This window comes from Hermetia illucens, chromosome 5 (assembly GCF_905115235.1).
Source record: "Hermetia illucens chromosome 5, iHerIll2.2.curated.20191125, whole genome shotgun sequence".
NCBI classification, from domain to species: Eukaryota; Metazoa; Arthropoda; class Insecta; order Diptera; family Stratiomyidae; genus Hermetia; species Hermetia illucens.
In genome coordinates, this window is record NC_051853.1 from 62105127 (window position 1) to 62125600 (window position 20474).

Consider the following 20474-nt stretch of genomic DNA (forward strand, 5'->3'; position numbering starts at 1 on the left):
GCTTTTGATTTGCAGCCTCCTTGTCTTTAGACAGGCGAGTCTCTGGCGGCATAATCAGTTGTTTCCTTTTTACCTTCTTCGGCTTCTTTTTTTGAGCCCCGGAAACTACTTCGATAAAGTCTCTTTCAGGCACGTCATCCTCTTTCTGCTTTTTCCCTAGTTCGCTTTACAGTGGGCTATCTGCGGTCCGTTTGACGCAAGCAGCGTTCTCAACCAAGGGTGCGGCCGTTTCTGCCCTCCAATCATCTTACGCTACTCCCTACGTTCGCCTATAGAAGGAGATGCGGAGATCGTAGTAGAGATAATTAACCAGAACACAAAAATCATATAGCATATAGCTTCCAATCTATCAACCGTAGTTCGAAAATTCAACATTGGTGGACGTATTGACGCATTAGAGGGTTTTAATGTAAATTGGTGATATTTGTGCTCGACAAGGAAGTCGATGTGCGGGGCCAAAAGCAGTGACATAAAACGCGAACGGCTATAAACTTCTCTATTTCGTTACCCCATGCGCTCAATATTGCCATCCAAGAGGATTTCCGTGATACTAGTCGGCCGTGATAGTCGGTCATGATAGAAGTCGGCTGATGAAGCTCATATAGGTGAGAAGGCAGACAGCAATAGGTGCATTGGGGAGAAAAAGGATTTAAGAACACGCAATGAGGGTGGCGAGAGTTATTGTCGAAAGCGACGAGCTGGTACCCAACACCGTGGCTTAGTAAGTTTTTCAATCGGATTATTGGGGAAGGTAAAACACCATTTGACTGGCAAGAAAGCACGACCGTTCAATATGGAAAAAGAAAGACAGCCCAAATAACGCTCCAACGCGATTAATACCCAATACCATGAAAAATTTTGAACGCATTTTTAAAAACCGAATGTATGTCAAAACCACATCGCCACCCTGCTTTGTTCTTATTATGGACACTGTCACACGAGACAGCCAACGTCCAACGCCCTACCCACCACTTTATGCAGATGATATTTTCTTGGCATCTTATAGCAAAGTTGATCTCTAGGAGGTCCAAAAGTGCAATAATCTCTTTATGCATCTCGGTCTTGGAGGGAATCCAAATAAAACTTAGTTTTTGACGACCAATCTCAATGAAACAAGGACTGTCATTGTCAGTGGCAGCCACCTGCCGAATACTGAGCGATTTATATATCTCCGATCAATGCTATCAGCCAATGGAGGACTGCATTATGAAATTGCTTCGCACATCAACGCAATTTGGATGAATTGACGTTCCACAACATGCATTTGTTGGGATTGACGCATCAACGAACGTCTCAGATCCTAAATTTACCGCAGTGTCGTCCATCATGTCGCCTTCTATAGTTCTGAGTGCGGCCGACTATCAAACTCAATCAAGAAGAAAATGTTGCGTTCAACCAGTGGTGTAACGCGCCATGAAGTGAAGGCGTCCGCACTCGATATGGGGTTGTGCCGATTGCCGAGAAATTGCAACATACTATCTGTTACATAAGAGCGTGGTCACTGTCAAATAATAACAACAATTGATTTTTCGAAAATTCGCAAATTTATTGATAATTTGTCCAATCTCCTGCATTGTCAATTATGGCCTGGCACGGTCGGGGCATACTTTCCACTAGTTTTTCTGCATATTCTACCGGAAAAGACCTCCAAATTTTCCGAATTTGCCGAAAAAGTTGATCTAAATTACATGGCTTGCGTCTGCGAAGCTGCATTTTCATCAGAGCCCACACATTTTCTATGGGATTTGCATCCGGTGACTGAGATGGCGAATCTAAAGTGATAACTCCGTTTTGCGCCTTCCACTCGCTACACGCTCGACTCCGATGTTCCGGATCGTTGTCCTCTTGAAGGATCCAGCTTTCATTTTTCTTGATATACCATTGCTTAGCAGATGGTAACAAAGCCTTTTGATATATTTTATTCATTTTTTCGGCATTTAAATTCTCGGTAAATAAGAACAAAATACCGAAACGTTTGTTTGAGAAGCACCCCCAAGCATGGACCTTGACGGGGTGTTTAACAGTCCGTTGAAGCATCCTACTGGTGGAGGTTGCCCAGGCGTGTTTGATGCTCGGAAATTCCCAGAAGGAGGATTCATCAGAAAAAACTACGTCGCTCCAATCGGTCCAAGTTTCCCTTCGCCCATTCCACTCGTTTTTCAACGTGTTTTGCACTCAACATTGGTTTTTCCAAAGTACTGCGATATTTCAGTTTATTGGCAAGCAAGTGCCTGTGAATCGTTCCGTAAGATATGTCAACACCTTTTGCTTTCAATTTCACAGCAGCTCCACGTAAAGTCAAAGTTGGATCTTTCGAGAACAATGCGAGAATCTTTTTTTCGTCTTTTTTTGAGACTTTGCTTGCACTTCCGCGATCAGGAAAATCATCAACGTTACCGACCTTTTTATAGCGATTTATCCACTTGCTAACGAACTGCTTCGACTCTCCCATATATTTCGCAGCAGCAGTTTGCGTTAATTTGGGTCCTTTTTCATGCAAACATAGAAAAATTGCCTCAAAGCGAGAGGTGTAAACAGCACTCATTTCGAAAAACCACTCAATTGAAGACTAAATTTGACAGAGAGCTGACTTTTTACAAAAAGCATGAAGGACCCTCTATGTCATAGAAAAAGAAACAAGACGCTCAGATTTTTTATCTACGTGTAACAGTGACCACGCTCTCATGTAACAGACTATAAGTATCTTCGATGGTATTAACATGTATTTCGCGCTCACTTGCCAAGGTTGGTTTGAACATCGAAGTCGATGGGAAATGAACAAAAGGCCAACCCCACGTCGGCTTGATACGCTAGGTGGTGATCTGAGAGCCCGTCGACTCCATACAGATCAGGTGTATGACCGAGGAAAATAGTGCAGCCGATCAAGGCGGTCTGACCCCGCTTCTGAACGGGCGAAGACTGAAGCAGAAGAAAATGAAGTTAGTTGTTGCGAAAGCATTAACCTATTGATCAGTTTGTTAGTAAGAATGAATAAAGTTTGCTGGTGCTGGAAAATTGGTGACAATAACGTAAGCACAAAAACATAGTATTTTCGATTGTAGCGAACGCCAGGTGCGGGGCTGGCAACAATTGGTCATATCTTGGCGGAGGAAGGTAAGTTTACCGATGCACGAAGGGACCACATTAAACATGCAGTTTCCGACTTGGGAAACCCTTTCAGTTACCCCCATTTTGGAAGTTGCCCCCTGTTTGGAGGAAGCTACTGGTCTATCAATTTTAGTCTAGACTACAAATAGCAGACAATATCTAATCTCTTAGCATCACAATTGTATAGTGATATATTAAAAGGTCCCGAATGTTTAACATGAGTACCTGACGACGAACAAATGCTACCATCACCAAGCATAGAAGAAACAGTCCGTGCAGGGTCACCAGCTCATAATGTATTTAGTAAATTACAATATTATATTTTTGGAATAATTTGTTAACAAATTTGATAAATTTTTAATGCAGTTGTTGGGTACACACCAGAGTTGGCGCCCAACGTGGGGCCCGACGGATGGCATTTCCACTATCTTCTGTGGTTTACATCCACCGGGTTTGTTAGTATTAAGATCAGAGCTTCCTTCGCTTGCGAATATTCTGATGCCTAAACGTACTTAGGAGGACTTTGCTCACTAGGTGAACATCCTCTTGTAAGCCCGAGCTTAACGCTCAAAATAGAGCTCTTCAGCAAATTTCTCTGCATAGCCGGCTGAAATTATTGCCAAGGTGCCTGAGTGGAGGATGTAGGAAGAAGTAGAATGGATGTCTATTCACTTGCCCATCCGAAGCCCAGCAGCTCCATCTTTTAAATGTTTTCGAGGAATTAGTTCAATTTATTGACTCAACATATTAAAATTAAAGTTCATCATCAAAGTTTGTTGACTTTTCGGTGTCTGGTTTGAATCGTGACTTTGAATTTCGACCGGACTAGTCGAAGTTGGAGGGACAATCGCGCCGTCACCCCATCCCTAGTCGAGAAGGGACTTAGGTCTGCGATTCCGATCAGATTCCTCACAAAACGTAGAGTTTCTGAACCCTATCCTTTTATATTCCTTATTTGAGGTTTGAATTGATTCGTCTACTTGGTCGGCAGGTGGTCGTCGCTTTCCTTTTCATGGGAGATTTTATTTATGAGGAGACCTGATGTTTTCTGGGAGTTGGGAAGGATCATATACACCGCGAACTTTTACAGTAAGCTTTTTTGTGGTTTTTTGAATTCTTCATCTCGCTACCATATCGTCATGGCTTTTAAAGAAGTCTCTGTAAATCTACAACAGGAGGATGAAGAGGTGGAGTCAAAACCTAACGGACTTGTGCCCAAAATTCCCATAGGGCAAATACCCGCTCGACGTAAGATTGAAAAGGGAGCCAGTGTTGACATAATAACCCTCATCCCCTCTCGGCAAATAAACACCGGACGTAACCTACACTCTGGATTATTTACGTTTATAGAACGGGAAGTACACAGAAAGCGATGAAGAAACGGCACACCATTTGCTTGAAGTGCACTTCCCAGGCAGCATCCAAAATCTAATCTCGGGGCCAACAGGTGCATACAGCCCTCAACCGAGAGACTGGAATCTGGCATGCAAAGTAGTATCACTGGAGCGAGTAAAATGGGCATTTAACACGTTCCATAGATACAAGTCTGCAGGTCCGGATGGCATCATTCCTGGGGGGGTCTACACATTCGGAATATATATCGCCCATGCCTAGCACACGCTTATATTCCAATTAAGAGGCATGATGTGAAGGTGTTATTCATTCCCAAACCAGGAAAACCCACCTACACAGACGCAAAAAGGTTTCGACCGATCAGTCTAACGTTCTTTCTGCTAAAAGGACTAGAAACACTAGTAGATCGGTTCATAAGAAATACACACATTCCAAAGTGGCCACTTCACCATAGGCAACACGCCTACCAGAAAGGCAAATCCACGGAGACAGCACTCTATGAACTTACGGCAAAAATTGAAAAGGCGATGTTTGAAAAAGAATGCGCCTTAGCCGCATTCATGGACATCGAAGGTGTCTTGAATTATACCTCATTCGTGGCAATTTGTGATGCGGCAAGACAGCATGGAATTGAACCGCTGCTAATCAGTTGGATCCTTCACATGCTAAAGTGGAGGAAAATTCACATATCGGTCGGCCAGAAGTCTATTGAAGCAGGATGTCTCTCTCGACCGTTATCGCTCTTGGTAATGGATACCCTGTTATAGCTCCTAAAGGACAAAAAAGTCTTCGCGCAAGCATTTGCGGACGACCTAGCCGTAATAATTACCGGCAAGTTTGCAAACACAGTATGTGACCGCTTGAATGCAACTCTGCATGAAATCCACAGCTGGTGCCTCCGCAATGGACTCACGGTGAACGCTAGGAAAACTGGACTAGTTATGTTCACTAGGAACGTCAGGTGGGACAGCTATACGCTACCCACCTTAGCAGGGGCGGAAATCCAGCTGGCATAAAGTTAACTACTTAGGAGTACATTTCGACTCCAAGTTAACGTGGAAGCATCATATCTAGGAACAATATCAGAAATCCTGCAGATTGCTCTGGTGCTGTAGGAATGCGATAGGTAAGACCTGGAGACTTTCAGCCAAAAGGATATACTGGATGTACAGATCCATAATAAAACCCATTTTAATGTATGCATGCATCGTCTGGTGGTCAAGACTGAATTTTGCTAACAGCAGGAAGCTGCTAACGCAGATTCAGAGACTTGGTTGCCTAAGTACTACTGGAGCAATGAGTACTACGCCGATTGCGGCGCTTGAAGCTATCCTAAATTTACCCCCCACTCACTTGGAGGTGAAACGAAAAGCAGCCAACGACGCATATAGGCTCGATACCATTAGGACGTGGAAAGGCGGCCAATCACACGGTCATGCTTCTATCTGGAAATTCCTTGAAAAACATTCGGTAGCCCTGATGCCGACCGATCATGTGGTTTCCAGATTTATCTTTGAAAAGACGTACACTGTCGTATTCACCGAAATGGTCGACAAATGGCCATGAGTCTTTTCAGATTAATAATAATAATAATCGTTGGGGCAACAATCCATGTTGGATCAGGGCCTTGAAGTGTGTTAGAGCACTTCATTCAAGACCGTAACGGTACACTAGGAGGCAATGTGGTCAGCATTGCGCTCGCCCGAGATTATTACCCTGATTTGACTCAGGTACTCATTCACAGCTGAGTCGACTGGTATCCGACGTCAAATCACGATACAAATTCCACTGCCACCAGTGAGATTTGAACCGCGACCTTCCGTACGACAGCCTTGCGCTCTAACCACTCAGCTATCCGGACACAGATTTTCAGATTACAGAACTAATAATCTTCACCGATGGGTCAGTCATGGAGGATGAATCGGGCGCAGGAGTGTTCTCGGAGAATCCGATTATAGAACTGGTCCGACCCCCCGGAAAAATGACGACCATAGTCCAGGCGGAGATATATGCCATTTCATTGGCAGCAGAAGATTGTCTGCGACAAAAGTGGAGGAGTCGCACCATTCGAATCTGTTCCAACAGTCGGGCGGCATTATCAGCACTAAATGGCAACGACATATCAAGCCAGTTGGTGTGGAGTTGTCATCAGGTGCTGCTGAAACTTGGCCGACCGAACAAAACATTGCTGATGTGGGTGCCCGGGGACTCTAAGATCGCCGGTGATGAGGAGGCTGACAAACTGGATCGTCGAGGGTCTGGATCCACAATGGTGGGGCCAGAAGCAATTCTTGGAACCGACCATCTACCGCCAAGTCTACTCTGAAGGGTGAAATTGCAAAGGATTCACGCAACCGAGTGGAGAAATTTGGAATCTTGCCGGTAAGCGAAAATCCTTGTGAAAGAGCTAGGGCCACTAGAGCGGCATTTTTGTTGTCCCTTAAGAAGTGGGACATGAAACGATTGGGGTAGTGGTTTCGGCTATGTTCAGCCAATGTGAGGAGGAGGAGGCGACGGCCCTGCACTTTTTATGCAGCTGCCCGGCATCCTATAGGATAGTATCATACAATGGGCCTAACAATGGCCCGAGTGCTCGGAGCTGCGGCTCCCCTCAGGTAAACTAAACTAAACTAAATCTACACTCTGGAAGATCCTCTGCGCTTGTCCAGCAGATTGAGCGGCTACGGGAGGAGATCCGGAAACTTAGGTTCCCACCGGAGCACTGAACGGTTCGCTCTTCAGCGACCGTATCCAATGTGGACTCACCGGGTCTCCGATCGCACCGGAATACCTCTACTCCTCGAGCTGAAGCATCGCATTCACATTCTAAGACCTGAACAGATTCTCCAGAGGAAGCAATTATCCGGATGGCTGCGTAAGTAAGATACTGTCAGAATGAGGCCTGAATGGAAGATCAGTTTCACTCCCTGAAACGGCATCTCCTGTTGTTAGTAGGGCCTGCACTGGAATGGTATTGGCGTTGTCGGCGGAGGGCCAGGAATCTGTTGTGCAACAAACTGCTGATATCCCGAGCCTCATGAGCAGCCGATTTCAGGGAGAGGGCGAGTCTTTTGACAAGTATCTCCAGGCCAGGACCGTCTATCCACCCCTCTGACTCACAACGAACTGCACAAAGTACTGCGAGCAGGGATGAGCATTCCCCTTAGGAGAGCCCGGCGCAGACAACATCTTAACACCGTAGCGCAGCTTTATCAGACAGCTGAAGAACTGGAGTTCCTGAATATGGACGCGCCATGTAAGGAAAGGTTAGGAGCATCTCGAAGCACCAACTGTGTTCCCACGTTGGGCGCCTACTTTGTTGAATTGACTGATCTTATTTCATTTCTGTTTCCTCTTAAGTTCCAATTAGATTTATACAAATATTCAGTCATTTTTCCAGACTCTTGAATGAAGGAACTTTCCCGTCATATTTTGTGGGTTTCCCCTTTTGAAAGAATATTTGCCAAAATGTAATTTCAGAACATTGCTTCGATTGGAAAGGTGAGTGTATTGGCTAGATTTGTCAGTTTGACAACGGCACGGCATATCTTAGCCTCGTATTCAAGCATGGTTGTCAAAATGGGATTCGTTTGAATAAGGGGATCGCTCTCTATGTACGATTTGACTGCTATTTTCTGATGTGAAGGGTAGGCAAGAGTGCAAAACATGAATCTACTGCAAAACAAGTTTCTCTCCGGCTATGCTGTCAATAAAATTAACTGGCAAGTACTATTTCACACATTTCAATTCGCCTTCTCCATGTAAACAATCATTTCACTTCTAGGACTATCAGAATTTATCATGGGATGACCAGTCCCAACTCCTCAACTGTACAATTTTGCATCCTCTGAATAAAGCGCAGCCCGTGAAAAAGTCCTACCAATATGCATTCCTAAAGAACTTTGTCAAAGCTCTCGAGGAAAACAATGCAGAAGTCCACGATGCCGTCTACGAACAACTGGGCCTGCTATGCCAAGACAAGGATGATTCCGATAATTACGCCTTCAAGCACTACTGCATTCCAAGCCAAAAGCAAATGGTTACGCTCAAAGAGTCCAAGACATTCATATCGGAAGGAACAACCGGACTTTGCAGCTGGCAGGCATCCCTGGCCCTTTCGGAATGGCTCCTGAAACATAGCGAGAAGATCGCCAACAAAAAGATTCTGGAACTGGGAGCCGGAACTGGTCTTAGTGGAATTGTGGCCGCCAAGTGCTGCAAGGCTAAGTTTGTTACCCTCTCAGATGGTAGTCCGGCTGTTGTGAATTTACTTCGTGAGAACTTAAGCCTGAATTTCGACAATGAGGATTCCAACATCGAAAGTCGTCTCCTGTTGTGGGAAGACGTCTCTGAGTCTGATTTCAGCGAACACAACTTGCCGGAGGTGCTGCTGGGAGCTGATATTACCTACGATAACTCAGTATTTCCAGCCCTTGTTGGAGTTTTAGACAAGATTTTTACAATTACGGGAAACTCTTGCAAATTGTTCTTGGCAGCAACGATAAGGAATGAAGCGACTTTCCGGGAATTCCTGAGCTTCCTGGGTTAGTAAATGAAATACTTAAAGCCTCAATGTTTTTCACACACTTCATTTCAGAAGCGAAAGGTTTCAGTGCGAATGAGGAAACCTACGTAAGACCTTCAGATGATTTGGTTTGGGACGAGTCAACGCCTATCAGGATACTGTCGGTTACCAGGTAGCGATCGAACGTGTTGAAGACTTCAAAATGCGTTTTAGGACTAAGGCGGTTAAAAACACTAAGAATAGAAATAGTTCCTGAAAATTAATTAATAAACACAAAACCGGTTGAGTGTTTAAAGATTTCGTTTTTTCTTGTTTCATATTTGCCTTCTGTTCAAATCGAGCCTGCCATCTGATTCCAGTCTTTGATGGCAGTAGCCACTTCTGCTAAAACTTCAATTGCTCTTTTTCTTCAGCCTTTTTCCCTTTCACAAGCGGGGTCGACCCTCTTTTACCAAAATATGGTGGCCAACATCTCCTAAATGGAGCATAGGGCGTTCAGCACGCCTATTTCGCTACTGTTTTCGGTTCGCTGAATTGCGCTTTGCCTTTCCCCAGATCTTCCTGAGAAGCCTTCACTCCTCCTCTACTGTTATATGCGATGTGTCTGCGGCCCACTCGTCGGACACTCTGGGATAATGGATTTCATTCTATAGCATAGCATTTGTCGTCCTTTATGGCCTATTCAATGCCATCTACTGGGACACTTCCCACATCGTAATTGTTTGCGGCAGTTTTTCCTCTCTGGCTAGCATTGTAACAAATTCCTTTTTGTCAGCTCAAACGTTCGCCCTAAAAACACAGCGGTAATAAGAGACATAAGTTCCCTACGCCCTTCAATCCACCTCCAAGTTCCGGTAATCAGTTGGAACTTATGGCACCTCTTCGGAACGTGGCCAACAACTTTATTTGCGGCGAGGATAAGAGCGCGTTGTGCGCCAACTCTGTCACGAAAGGAGTACGACGTTGCATCATCTTAGCACCAACACGGTCACCGAAGCTGTCAACCAACCAAACTTCCCTCGCAGGTTTTTCAGTCGTGAATACCGACTGCGCGAGATAATATGTGGAACCGGGTGGCGCGTAACCCGAATGCTAACAGTTCGGCGAAATGAAGGCAGGAGTTCTTGATTCTCAGATATTATCTCCCTGTCAGGATACAGAGATTTCATTCACGTGCCCTGCCTCAATACAAAAAAACTAAACCCATTCGGGGTGAACTCTAATAGAGACGTGTAGTCTCGTGGCTGGTTGATACTACCGAAAATTTCTTAACAAAAGGAACTAAACTGGCAAAGGACCTAATAATGTAGGGGAATAAATCACAAAAACCTAACGCGCGCAAAATGGAGAGAGAAGGACTAGCTTCAGCTGACTCTGGCACCTACGCGCCAAGCCAATGGGGAGCCAGATAACATGCTGACCCTGTGGCAACTCACCCCGACCTAAACGTTCACCCCCTGCCGCTTCAAATATAATCGGGGTAACCTTAAATAATCGGGTGGACTTCCTTCCTGGGGAGAACTAGAACAAAACAATCTAACTTCTACTCATCATCATCATCATCAACGGCACAACAACCGGTATCCGGTTAAGGCCTGCCTTAATAAGAAACTCCAGACATCCCAGTTTTGCGCCGAGGTCCACCAATTCGATATCCCCAAAAACTGTCTGGCGTCCTGGCCTACGCCATCGCTCCATCTTAGGTATGGTCTGCCTCGTCTTCTTTTTCTACCATAGATATTGCCCTTATAGACTTTCCGGGTGGGATCATCCTCATCCATACGGATTAAGTGACCCGCCCACCGTAGCCTATTGAGCCGGATTTTATCCACTAACGGACGGTCATGGTATCGCTCATAGATTTCGTTATTGTGTAGGCTACGTAATCGTCCATCCTCATGTAGAGGGCCAACAATTCTTCGGAGGATTCTTCTCTCGAACGCGGACAAGAGTTCGCAATTCTTCTTGCTAAGAACCCAAGTCTTCGAGGAATACATTAGGACTTGCAAGATCATTGTCTTGTACCGTAAAAGCTTTAACCCTATGGTGAGACCTTTCGAGCGGAACAGTTTTTGTAAGCTGAAATAGGCTCTGTTGGCTGACAACAACCGTGCGCGGATTTCATCATCGTAGCTGTTATCGGTTGTGATTTTCGACCCTAGATAGGAGAAATTATCAACGGTCAACTTCTACTCATGATAATTCTTTATATGTAATGCACGTAAAAAGCTAGCTTAGAATTAAGTATTCATATTTAAATCTGGCAAGGCTTTCAATTCCAATTATAGATTAGACTTTTTTGATCTTCTTTTTCAAGTAATCATCTTAAACAAATTCTCTTTCATTTTTTTTCTTGAATCTAATCTTAATAGTTCGTTATATAATTAGCAATCTCTATATGTTTCATAAATCGTAGCTAGTCTTTGTTTCAAAATCTTATTTTTTTCAAAGAAATTTGCTGTTTATTGGGGTTAACCGTTAACTAACAGCAGAGGTTCACAATCGCATGATTTCAGCCTTGTTTTCACGTGCATTATGTACAATATATTTTTTTGTAGTTCAAGATTTCTAAGTTCTCCTTAATTTTCACTAAATATGATAATTGTTAATAAAATAAATAAAATAAAATAATATCATAATAGCAAAAAATGCCCAAATACTTCAAAGTATTTTCCGGGTACTTCGGCTTAACTCTGTAGAATATTTTCGAAAAATAACAATTTTATTTTTAATTTAAAAATGTCAGGAGTGCCAGTTTTCATTTTTTAATATACGTACAGCTGGGTGTAATTACGCTGTATTTCTAGCGATTAAATCACTAGTGTTATTTATTGGTCTTGCAAATACCGATATTTCGGGAATCTTGGGTAACGAAAGAGGATTCAAAACTAGAACGGCTTCTAGTTTTTATTCTCGATTACATGTTATTTATTGAATATTAGGCACCGATAAAATCGCTTTTGGAGGAAGAATTTCCTGCCTCTCAAACACTTCTCAACCATACGACTCCACTGCTACCAGCAACCGGCAATGGGGAGAAACCAGTCGTGATCCAGAAAGCAATCTTCGTTCTCCTCATCCTCTTACGTAAGAACCACACTTCCCGAACAAGCCACGATGTCACGATCTCTCCCTACGTTCCCGTTTTTTCCCTTCTATCAAAAATAAATTTCCCCCCCATGCTACGCGGCAAAGTAGGGAAGGCTAGCCACAACGACAAATTTCCCTTTTGTGGTCGAAGCTTGACGACTCAAATTTGAGATTTCAAACAAACTCAAATTTGAGATTTCAAATTTTAATATCCAAACCTCGAAAGCGAGCAGGAAAATTATATAGGTGTAACACTTTCTCGTTCGAGGTCGATATTAGCACCTCTCTTAATCCAGGCAATCAGAAGAGAACTCCTAAATCCTCCTAGACGTACGTTACCTCTTTCACCAGGCATCTGAGATTTCGCTTTAGGCCACAATGACCACGTACCACGAGTAATTCCACCGATTTTATTTATATATTATAAAGTTATAACGAAGTTGGTACTCCTGAACGAGTTTAGAGGTCATCAAAAAACGCCCTCGAGAATCCTCCTTCAATCGCACGTCATGCTTGAGCTCGGGATATATGGTTACTATGCACCCCTTAGTGGGGCACAGCGCGGTTACCACGCCTATGCCCCATCGTGCATTAGATAAGGACTTTGAAGTGCTCTAACACACTTCCTTAAAGACCTTAACGATACACTGCAGGATTACAGTACCCCTTAGGAGGCAATATGATCAGCTACGTTCGCCCGTGATTATTATCCTGATTTGACTCATTCACAGCTGAGTCGACTGGTATACGACGTCAGCATACATATCCCACTGCCACCAGTGAGATTTAAACCGGGACATTTGGTACGATAGCGTAGTGCTCTAACGCCTGAGCCATCCGGGCAAACATCGTGCATGGTTTGCTGCAGAACTTCCCGAGACGCCACTGCCCTTCTGTTCTGTGTCAAGTGCTCCTGAGGTGAGCTCTCTTCGGCCATTTTGGGAGAGTGGGTTTCACTGCATGGTGCAGCCAGTGGTGAAATTGACGCCCCTTCTTAATGGGTGACCTATCCATTGCCGCTTCCACCTTTTTATCGTCCTGAACAAAGTGCGGACGAAGTGCTTCATTTAAAATTCTATCAAGCCAATGTACCCCGATGACACTTTGCAGATAATAATTCACAAAGGTTTGTAGCTTTTAGTGCAGTAATGGCCACTTTCCATGAGCTACTTCCATATAGCAACACTGAAAGAATATTAGCACAGAACAGCCTCAATTTAATTAGTTGTTGAAATAACTGCACTCCCAGATTTTAAACAAGCAAAGAAGGCCAATCTAACGTCAAGCAAAATGCAGTTCGGCGCCACCGTCAGCAGAAACCACACTTCCTAGATATTCAAATTGACCAACACCTTCGACCCTCTGACCATTAATGCAGATAGGGAAAGTGAACCTATCCAACCGAAAAATCTGAATAAATAACAACTCTGCATCTATACGAAATCTAGGCCTCAAAATGCATTCCATTCCGATATCTGTTCAAATAAACTTAATAATAGTTGGTATATTTTAGAAATTTACCCAAAATTTAAGTTTCATCCTAGAACTACAAGATTTGGCATTAGTATAGGCGATAACATAAGGCATAGCTTTGGGGGTGGTCAAAGGGTAGTGTAGGCCCCAGGACGAAATATGAATTGGTACCCACAATGGAGCATAAAACCTGGGAAACGCCTGCTAAACCAACACCAACAGCTCTATTACCAAACCCTATCTCCACCACCACGTGGTGACCGCTGGGAGCTCTTTCTTAACGAAGAGCTGCAGACGGAGAAGGATAAAGACAAGTCTCTCGCGCCTAAAAACGGGACAAATTGTACCAACTGGTCCTCCAGGTCCAAGGAAAAGGTTTCTTGATCAGCAAAAAAAATGAAACCTGCTGTTGTCGGCTTTGAAAACATAAGCGAAAGGCTATGCACTCTGCGCTTGCGAGGAAAATTTAGAACTACAATCCTTATTAACGTTCACGCCCGTACAGAGGAGACTGTACAGTCGGGGAAGAATACCTTCTACGAGGCAGTAGAACGAACCCTCGAAGCCTGTCCCAGATACGATATCAAAATCATACTTGGGGATTTTAACTACCAAATAGGGAAGGAGCTCGTATCCAGCGATACGCTGGCTCCCAAAATACAAATGATAACGGACTGCGAATCAATCAAATAGCAGTGTCACACGAAATGGTTGTTGGAAGTTCCTAGTTTGCGCGGAAAGCGGTTCAAAAACAAACGTGGGTCTCGCCAGACGGTTCCACTTTCAGCCAAATTGACCACATGCTCATCGAACGCCGCCACCTCTTCACCTTGATGAATGTCAGAGCATATAGGGAGGGCCAATATAGACTCGGATCACTACCTCGTTGCCATGGTGCTCCGAACTCGAATAACAACACCACCCAGAATCCCCTCTGACAATCGGGTGAGAGTTTACACTGAAACCATCCACAACACAGCCCTCCGCAACACCTATAAGAGGCAAATGCATTCCGCAATAACCGCAGTCAACAGAGATCCTGGAGATGAAGCATCAATAAATGATCTTCACAATCACCTGAAGAACGTTATCCTTGATACGGCCACAAACATACTTGGTCCCAGCCGCAAAAAAAGTCGGAACGGCTGGTTTGACGATGAATGTAAGCTAGCAACGGAACGGAAAAATGCTGCATACCGAGTAATGCTGTATTCTCAAAGAACATGGGTACGCGCGGAGACTTATCACGAACTCCGGCGAGCGGAGAAACGACTTCACAGACGGAAAAAGGGAGCCTGGGAGAACCAACAGGTTTGTGAACTCGAAACGTACAGGGACCAATCGCACCAGGCGGTCAAGTTTTACCAACAAGTCAGCAGAATAAAGCCTTACACACCCCGATGCTCATCATGCCGAGGCAAAAAGTGTGAAATCTGATTTCCGACAGAATGGACATATTGGAGCGATGGGTTGAGTACTTTGATGAGCTACTGAACAACCGAAAACGACGGACAAATACTGCCACCACCAAGTTTAGAAGAAACAGTGCGTGCAATTCATCGCCATCATCACCATTTTTAGAGAAGAAACGATGACTTTCAAAAATCTGTTTCGGCGTATTTCCTTTTTTAATAATCATAATAATTGTTTTGAGAATGAAGGGGGTCCTAAGTCCGCATCAACTTAATGCAGGACCGGACCAATTGAGGAGCGAGATAATCGTTGGTGGAACAATCCATATTGGATCAAGGGTGACAGCCAGGTGATCAACAGAAGCGGAAAAACCAGGATAGCTGGGTGGTCCATTAGAACTTTCGAGGAAGAGACATTCCTTGCGACTTTAGAGGACACGAAGGACACGGCGCTGGAAAAAGTGAGCCAGTTATGTCAACGGGTAACTGAGGCATGCCACAGTAGGAAACCAAACTACTGTTGGAACCAAGGAATCGTGCTGTTGAGAGAGCCATGTCTGCAAGCGAAGAAGCTTTGCCAAAGGACCAAAGGAAAGAGCCAGAACATCGGCAGTCGGAGAAGGAATAAGGCGGTCTTGAAGTAGTTTGAAGAAGGCTATACGGGAAAGTAAGCGGAATTCCTACAAGCACCTGTGTCTCGAGGCTAATACGAACCCGTAGGGCGCGGCTTACAAGGTTGTAATGAACAAGATTCGTGGACAAAAATCACCCCCCGTGACGTGCCGGCGACCCTTGTTCAAAATAATCGCAATTCTTTTCCCACAACAGGAATAAAATGGACCTAAACCAACAGTGCAACAGGACGTCTTCACCACCCCCCCCCCCCCCCCCCCTTCTAAATACCCTGCATCTACCCGAAAAATAAAATTCTCGATTCTTTTCGTTCGCAAAACAGCCGAAACAAAATCCGCGGTGAAAATTAAAAATATTAAAGTGGATTTACGATCCACATCTCAAACGTACCAGACTACTTCTCTAACCACGTCATCAACCTCGCCACCTATCTAACCACCTCTCAACACCATGGACGAACATTTCCGTACGATTCGTTTCGCCTGTCAATCGGACGAGTGTTGTAAAGTGTTTGTAAGCGCCATATCGCTATCCCAATCTGAGTTTCTTTTCTGTTTTTCGCTTGTCAACCAGGGCCAAACCGCTTAAAAGTGCAGCGCAACTAACTGTGCAGTAAATCCGATCAACAACTAAGCCGACTAACCGGAAGAATTGGTAAGCAATCGTCGCGAAAATGCCTCTCGAAAATCACGTACAACGCTCGAAAGTCTCGTCGTCATAAGTGAGCGCAGCAGCACAGTCACAAGGAAAAGAGAAAACAACCGCGACGACAGCGCAACGAAACAACCCAGCGACTCCGCGGCGATGCAATGATCGCGAAACCTGTGTGCACGGCACCATCGGATGCAATATGCAGTCGTTGTGCAAATGATAACAAAATATTGAAAAAGTGTCGCGGAGCGAGCGTCGTAAACAGCCAGCGCGGGTGGAGCTGAAAAAATAAAACGGCCGCCGCGCGACTTATCAGCACTAGGCGCCGCCGACTTCGCGGTGTGCACGCCTCAAGGATTTCGGTAGAAACCGCAAACCAGTGAAATGTGTAACAATCTCAATCTCGCAATCGAGGACGAGATTTTCATGGTGAAAACGTGGAAAAGTCGCGGAAAAGCTCCGGTCGGAGAGTTGTGTGTGTGTGGCAGCGGCAAGCAGGTCGGACGTGATTTGCCTGCTCAGACCTCGAGGAAGTTGTATAATTATTTCGGGATCGTTCAGACCGAGTGGTTCGCGGCGTGCAGCGCTGGCCCCCTTTCGAATCGAACGCGTAGTGTTGTCATTGGGTGGATGGAGCGGAGTGCACCGCTTGGGGCACAGGCGAGCGCAGCAAAGGTTTTTTTCGTGCTTGAAGGTCTTTGAGAATTTTTCAGTTTTTGCGCGGTGCACGGCTCCACGAAAGCTGCGGCGATCGTAATTTCTCATGTTTTGCTCGCTGTGACGAACTGTGTACAGGTTTTCGAGGTATTTTTAACCTCGTCACTGTTTTTGGCAACACGTCTCGGACACCGCCGCGCATTCGACTTTTCTTAACGAACACTCGTCGAGAGTTGATTGCTATCATTTGTCAGAACTTTTGACTAATTTTTGTCAAGAAACAAATCACAAAGAATGTTTGCTAATTTCCAAACGTAAGTAGAAAATCTATTTGGAATTTGTTGTTTGCTGTCTGTCGGACCTGGTGGAAGAGGTGAATAGCATTTGGGAGTTCCTGTGGAAGCAAATAAACGACAACAACAATGTCCTTGAAAACCAGTGGCCTGAGTTGACTGCAGTTTCGCGATTGTCCTCCAGTGCGAAGGTGGTCGTGTGTTGGATTCGGTACCTGTCATCCACTGGTATCGGGAAAAGAGCAAGTGCTAATTAGATGAAATAATTTCCGGGATCTGGTACGAGCCGACTGAATTGTCGACATGCTGTCTGCCATTTTCGAGGTCGTCGACGAAATGGTTTAGCATTTCGATGGTGCAGCGAGTGTTGGCGCTTACGTTCACGGTCGGTGCAGTCCGTTCCCCCCTTCCTTCGCTAATCAGATATGCATCTAGACACTAAAAAGGGCCAGACTAAGGTCCTGTGCACATTTTGGTGGTTGCTCCACTTTTGAAAAACCCATAAAGGTTGCACGTTGAAGGTTTGTCGCGAAATTGTGTTGTTTTAACCGACCACTGACACCTTTTATATCGCGATATATGCTTCGCATTCTAAAGAAAGTCGTCTTCATGGACAAGCCCCATCAGCGCAGTGAGAAGGCAGGGTTGGAACTGAAAACAGGATTAAATATCCCACAAAAGTCTACATTGTCTTGGTCGTATTAAATATGTATATTTAGTCCCTTTTCCTTCTTTTTCTTTAGCCTTTGTCTTATTCACAAGTGTGGTCGGCTCGCCCTGATCGGTTGCGCTACTTTGTTCCAACAAAGACCTGATTTGGAAGCAGTCGCGAGGCTTTCCCCATTCAAGGTACTAAGCCATCAGCCACAGTTCTCCATTGGCTAACAGCATTGGCACGAAATATTTAAATCGCTCAATCCTAGCAAATCACTGCCACTAACAGTGATTGTGCCTGTTTCATGGGGATCGGCCGTCAAACATTCAGTTTTATTCAGATTCAATCTGACACCGCGTTGCATGAAGCGATTATTCCATGCTATTAGACGCTAGGAAAGCATCATCTGCATACAGCTGTGTATAGAGTGCTGGACGTTGAATGTCCCGTGTGACAGTGTCCATAAACAGAGCAAAGAGGAGTGGTGAGAGGGCGCTTCCATGATGAACACCGACAGAGACAAAGCGCTTTTGATACACCTGCTGCACTTCGAATATTACTTTTTGGATCGTGGTAGAGCAATTTAACCTAACGCACGAGCTCTTCTGGCACTAGGTGTTGCTGTAGAACATTCCAGATGAGTTCGTGTAGCACACCGTCAACATCCATCAGATCCAAAATGCAATGTAGATAGGGTGATCTTTCCTACGATGTTTCTCCATGAGTAGTGGCGCAGCATGTATGTGCGTTGGTAGTTTCGGAATTCTTAACAAACCCCGCTTGATTCACAGTTATTTGAACGTTTTCGAATACGCTTGTCAAGAATGCGTTCAAAATTATTGATAGGATGGGACAGCCACCGGATCGGACAGTAATTTGAATATTAAGCTGGACTACCTTTCTTTTTCCCTATTGAAACTGGTAGTTTCTTGCCAATCAAATAGTTTTCTACCTTCCTCAAAAAACCCGATTGAGCCACAGTGTTGGGTTCCAGCTTTTCGCTTTCCAGAGCTCAGATACGATGTCATCAGGTCTTGCTACTTTCCCCAAATTGAATCGTTTTTTATTGCTTTCTTGATTTCAATGGCGCTAACGGTTACGTTTCTTTGGATTTACATGAGTACCTGTCTCATGGACTTAACTCTGCGGTCCTTTTAAGACAAGGGTGAATTTTGCAAACACCATCAGAGCCCCACTGAGACAAGCACAACGGTACCAGTCGATACTGAATTCAAGGTTCAGCATTCTTACTGGTAGATGCAAGGCATACCTAAATCTTTACCGAACTATGGAGTAGGGCATCCGTGTTGAAACTTTTTCAACGCAACCACAACCCCCAGGAAGTTCCCACAAGGGGGTCAATCGCAATATCCGAGCTGAACGCACATGAAACAGGAATTCTCCTGGACCATGTGAATTCGGGGGCTATCTTGGTTCCCATGATGGTAACGTTTCATGACCTGCCACTGATGAGTCCCCTGCAGACTCGAGTCTAATCGCCCTAATTAGACCTTTGGAACATTTGCTTACTGCATCACGGGCAGCAAACCAAAGTGATATAGCGTCTCCCGGGGCAACCACTATGACGTTCTCCTCGACCACTTGGCTTTGTTGTGACCGACAAGGTTGCCGGCCCATCTTTCTCACCACCACCTCTGAGCACAAGTTGCGCTTACAGGTGGAATTGCTCCAAATGTAGGCAATGCTTGTGGAAGCGAAGGATGAGCAAAGTACCGTTTTTACCATAATTGTAACAGAAGTGTTCGATATCCTGTCTGCGTTGCTACCCTTTTTCGACAAGACGATACAGATCTCTTCGCCATCCCGAATGTCCAGTTTATTTTAAAGATCCTTGTAATGAACCGCTTAGGTAACAGCGATCGCTTTCTTTGCTTTCCGGTTGGCATTCTTGGCCATTGGCGAGCGTTTTATCGTAGATAAACTTGTGGTGGAGGCGTTTCTTTTCACGGACCCTCATTTCAACATTGTCATTCCAAAACCAGGTTGATTAACCGCTTACCTGGCTTGGTGACCCCGAGGGTTGCATACGCCGCTTTTTGGATCGTGTATTTAACTTGGTTCCATGATTCTTCCCGCCTTAACATTTTCCTGAGACATATGACTCAACACGATCATTTTGTTTTTCATGACATTGGATGCATTTTCTTTGTCGACCTGTCGCGGTACCTGTCACCAAGAGAGATCAGATAGGATTTATTAGGTTGCAGATGAAATTTCAAACAACTGTAACTCTTATGAAAATAAATTTTATTAATCAAAATAAGCATCAACAGATTCGATGCACTTCTCCCAGCGAGATATAAGAGTCCGACTTTCTAGTGTGAAGGATTTCCTCGAAGGCAATTTTGATATGAAGTAGCACTAAATTGTTTTTCCGCCAAAAGTGATCCAGATGCTCAAACAACTTAATAGTCGGTTGGCAAGAGGTCGGGTGAATATGTTGGATGAGGCAGGGTCTTATATTGCAATTCGTTTAATTTTTGGGTGGTTATTCTGGATGCATGAGGTCGCGCTTTGTCATGAAGCAGTATCACTTCATCTCTGTTGAGCAATCTAGGCCGTTGAATACACAATTTCTAATGCATTTAATCGATTTGCACACA

The 20474-nt window shown here is 44.6% G+C and overlaps 2 protein-coding genes across 5 annotated transcripts in view; both read left to right on the top strand.

Moving 5' to 3' along the window:
* The first annotated feature begins 8008 nt into the window (after nt 1-8008).
* Nucleotides 8009-9281, top strand: LOC119656985 (protein-lysine N-methyltransferase EEF2KMT). Its single transcript, XM_038063720.1, has 3 exons — nt 8009-8187; nt 8246-9005; nt 9059-9281. Exons 1-3 carry the CDS (start codon nt 8128-8130, stop codon nt 9160-9162), a joined length of 924 nt encoding a protein of 307 aa, XP_037919648.1. The 5' UTR covers nt 8009-8127; the 3' UTR covers nt 9163-9281.
* A 6685-nt stretch (nt 9282-15966) lies between these two features.
* Nucleotides 15967-20474, top strand: part of LOC119656821 (rho GTPase-activating protein 21) — a 43455-nt gene continuing 38947 nt past the window's right edge. For 2 of the 4 annotated variants that reach the window (XM_038063454.1, XM_038063460.1), the window contains exon 1: nt 16364-17216. In XM_038063454.1, coding sequence (XP_037919382.1) covers nt 17197-17216 — 20 coding nt within the window. In that variant the 5' untranslated portion in view covers nt 16364-17196. Of the gene's footprint in view, nt 16249-16362; nt 17217-20474 lie in introns of those variants that run through there. The other 2 variants (XM_038063456.1, XM_038063455.1) reach the window with 2 other exon arrangements.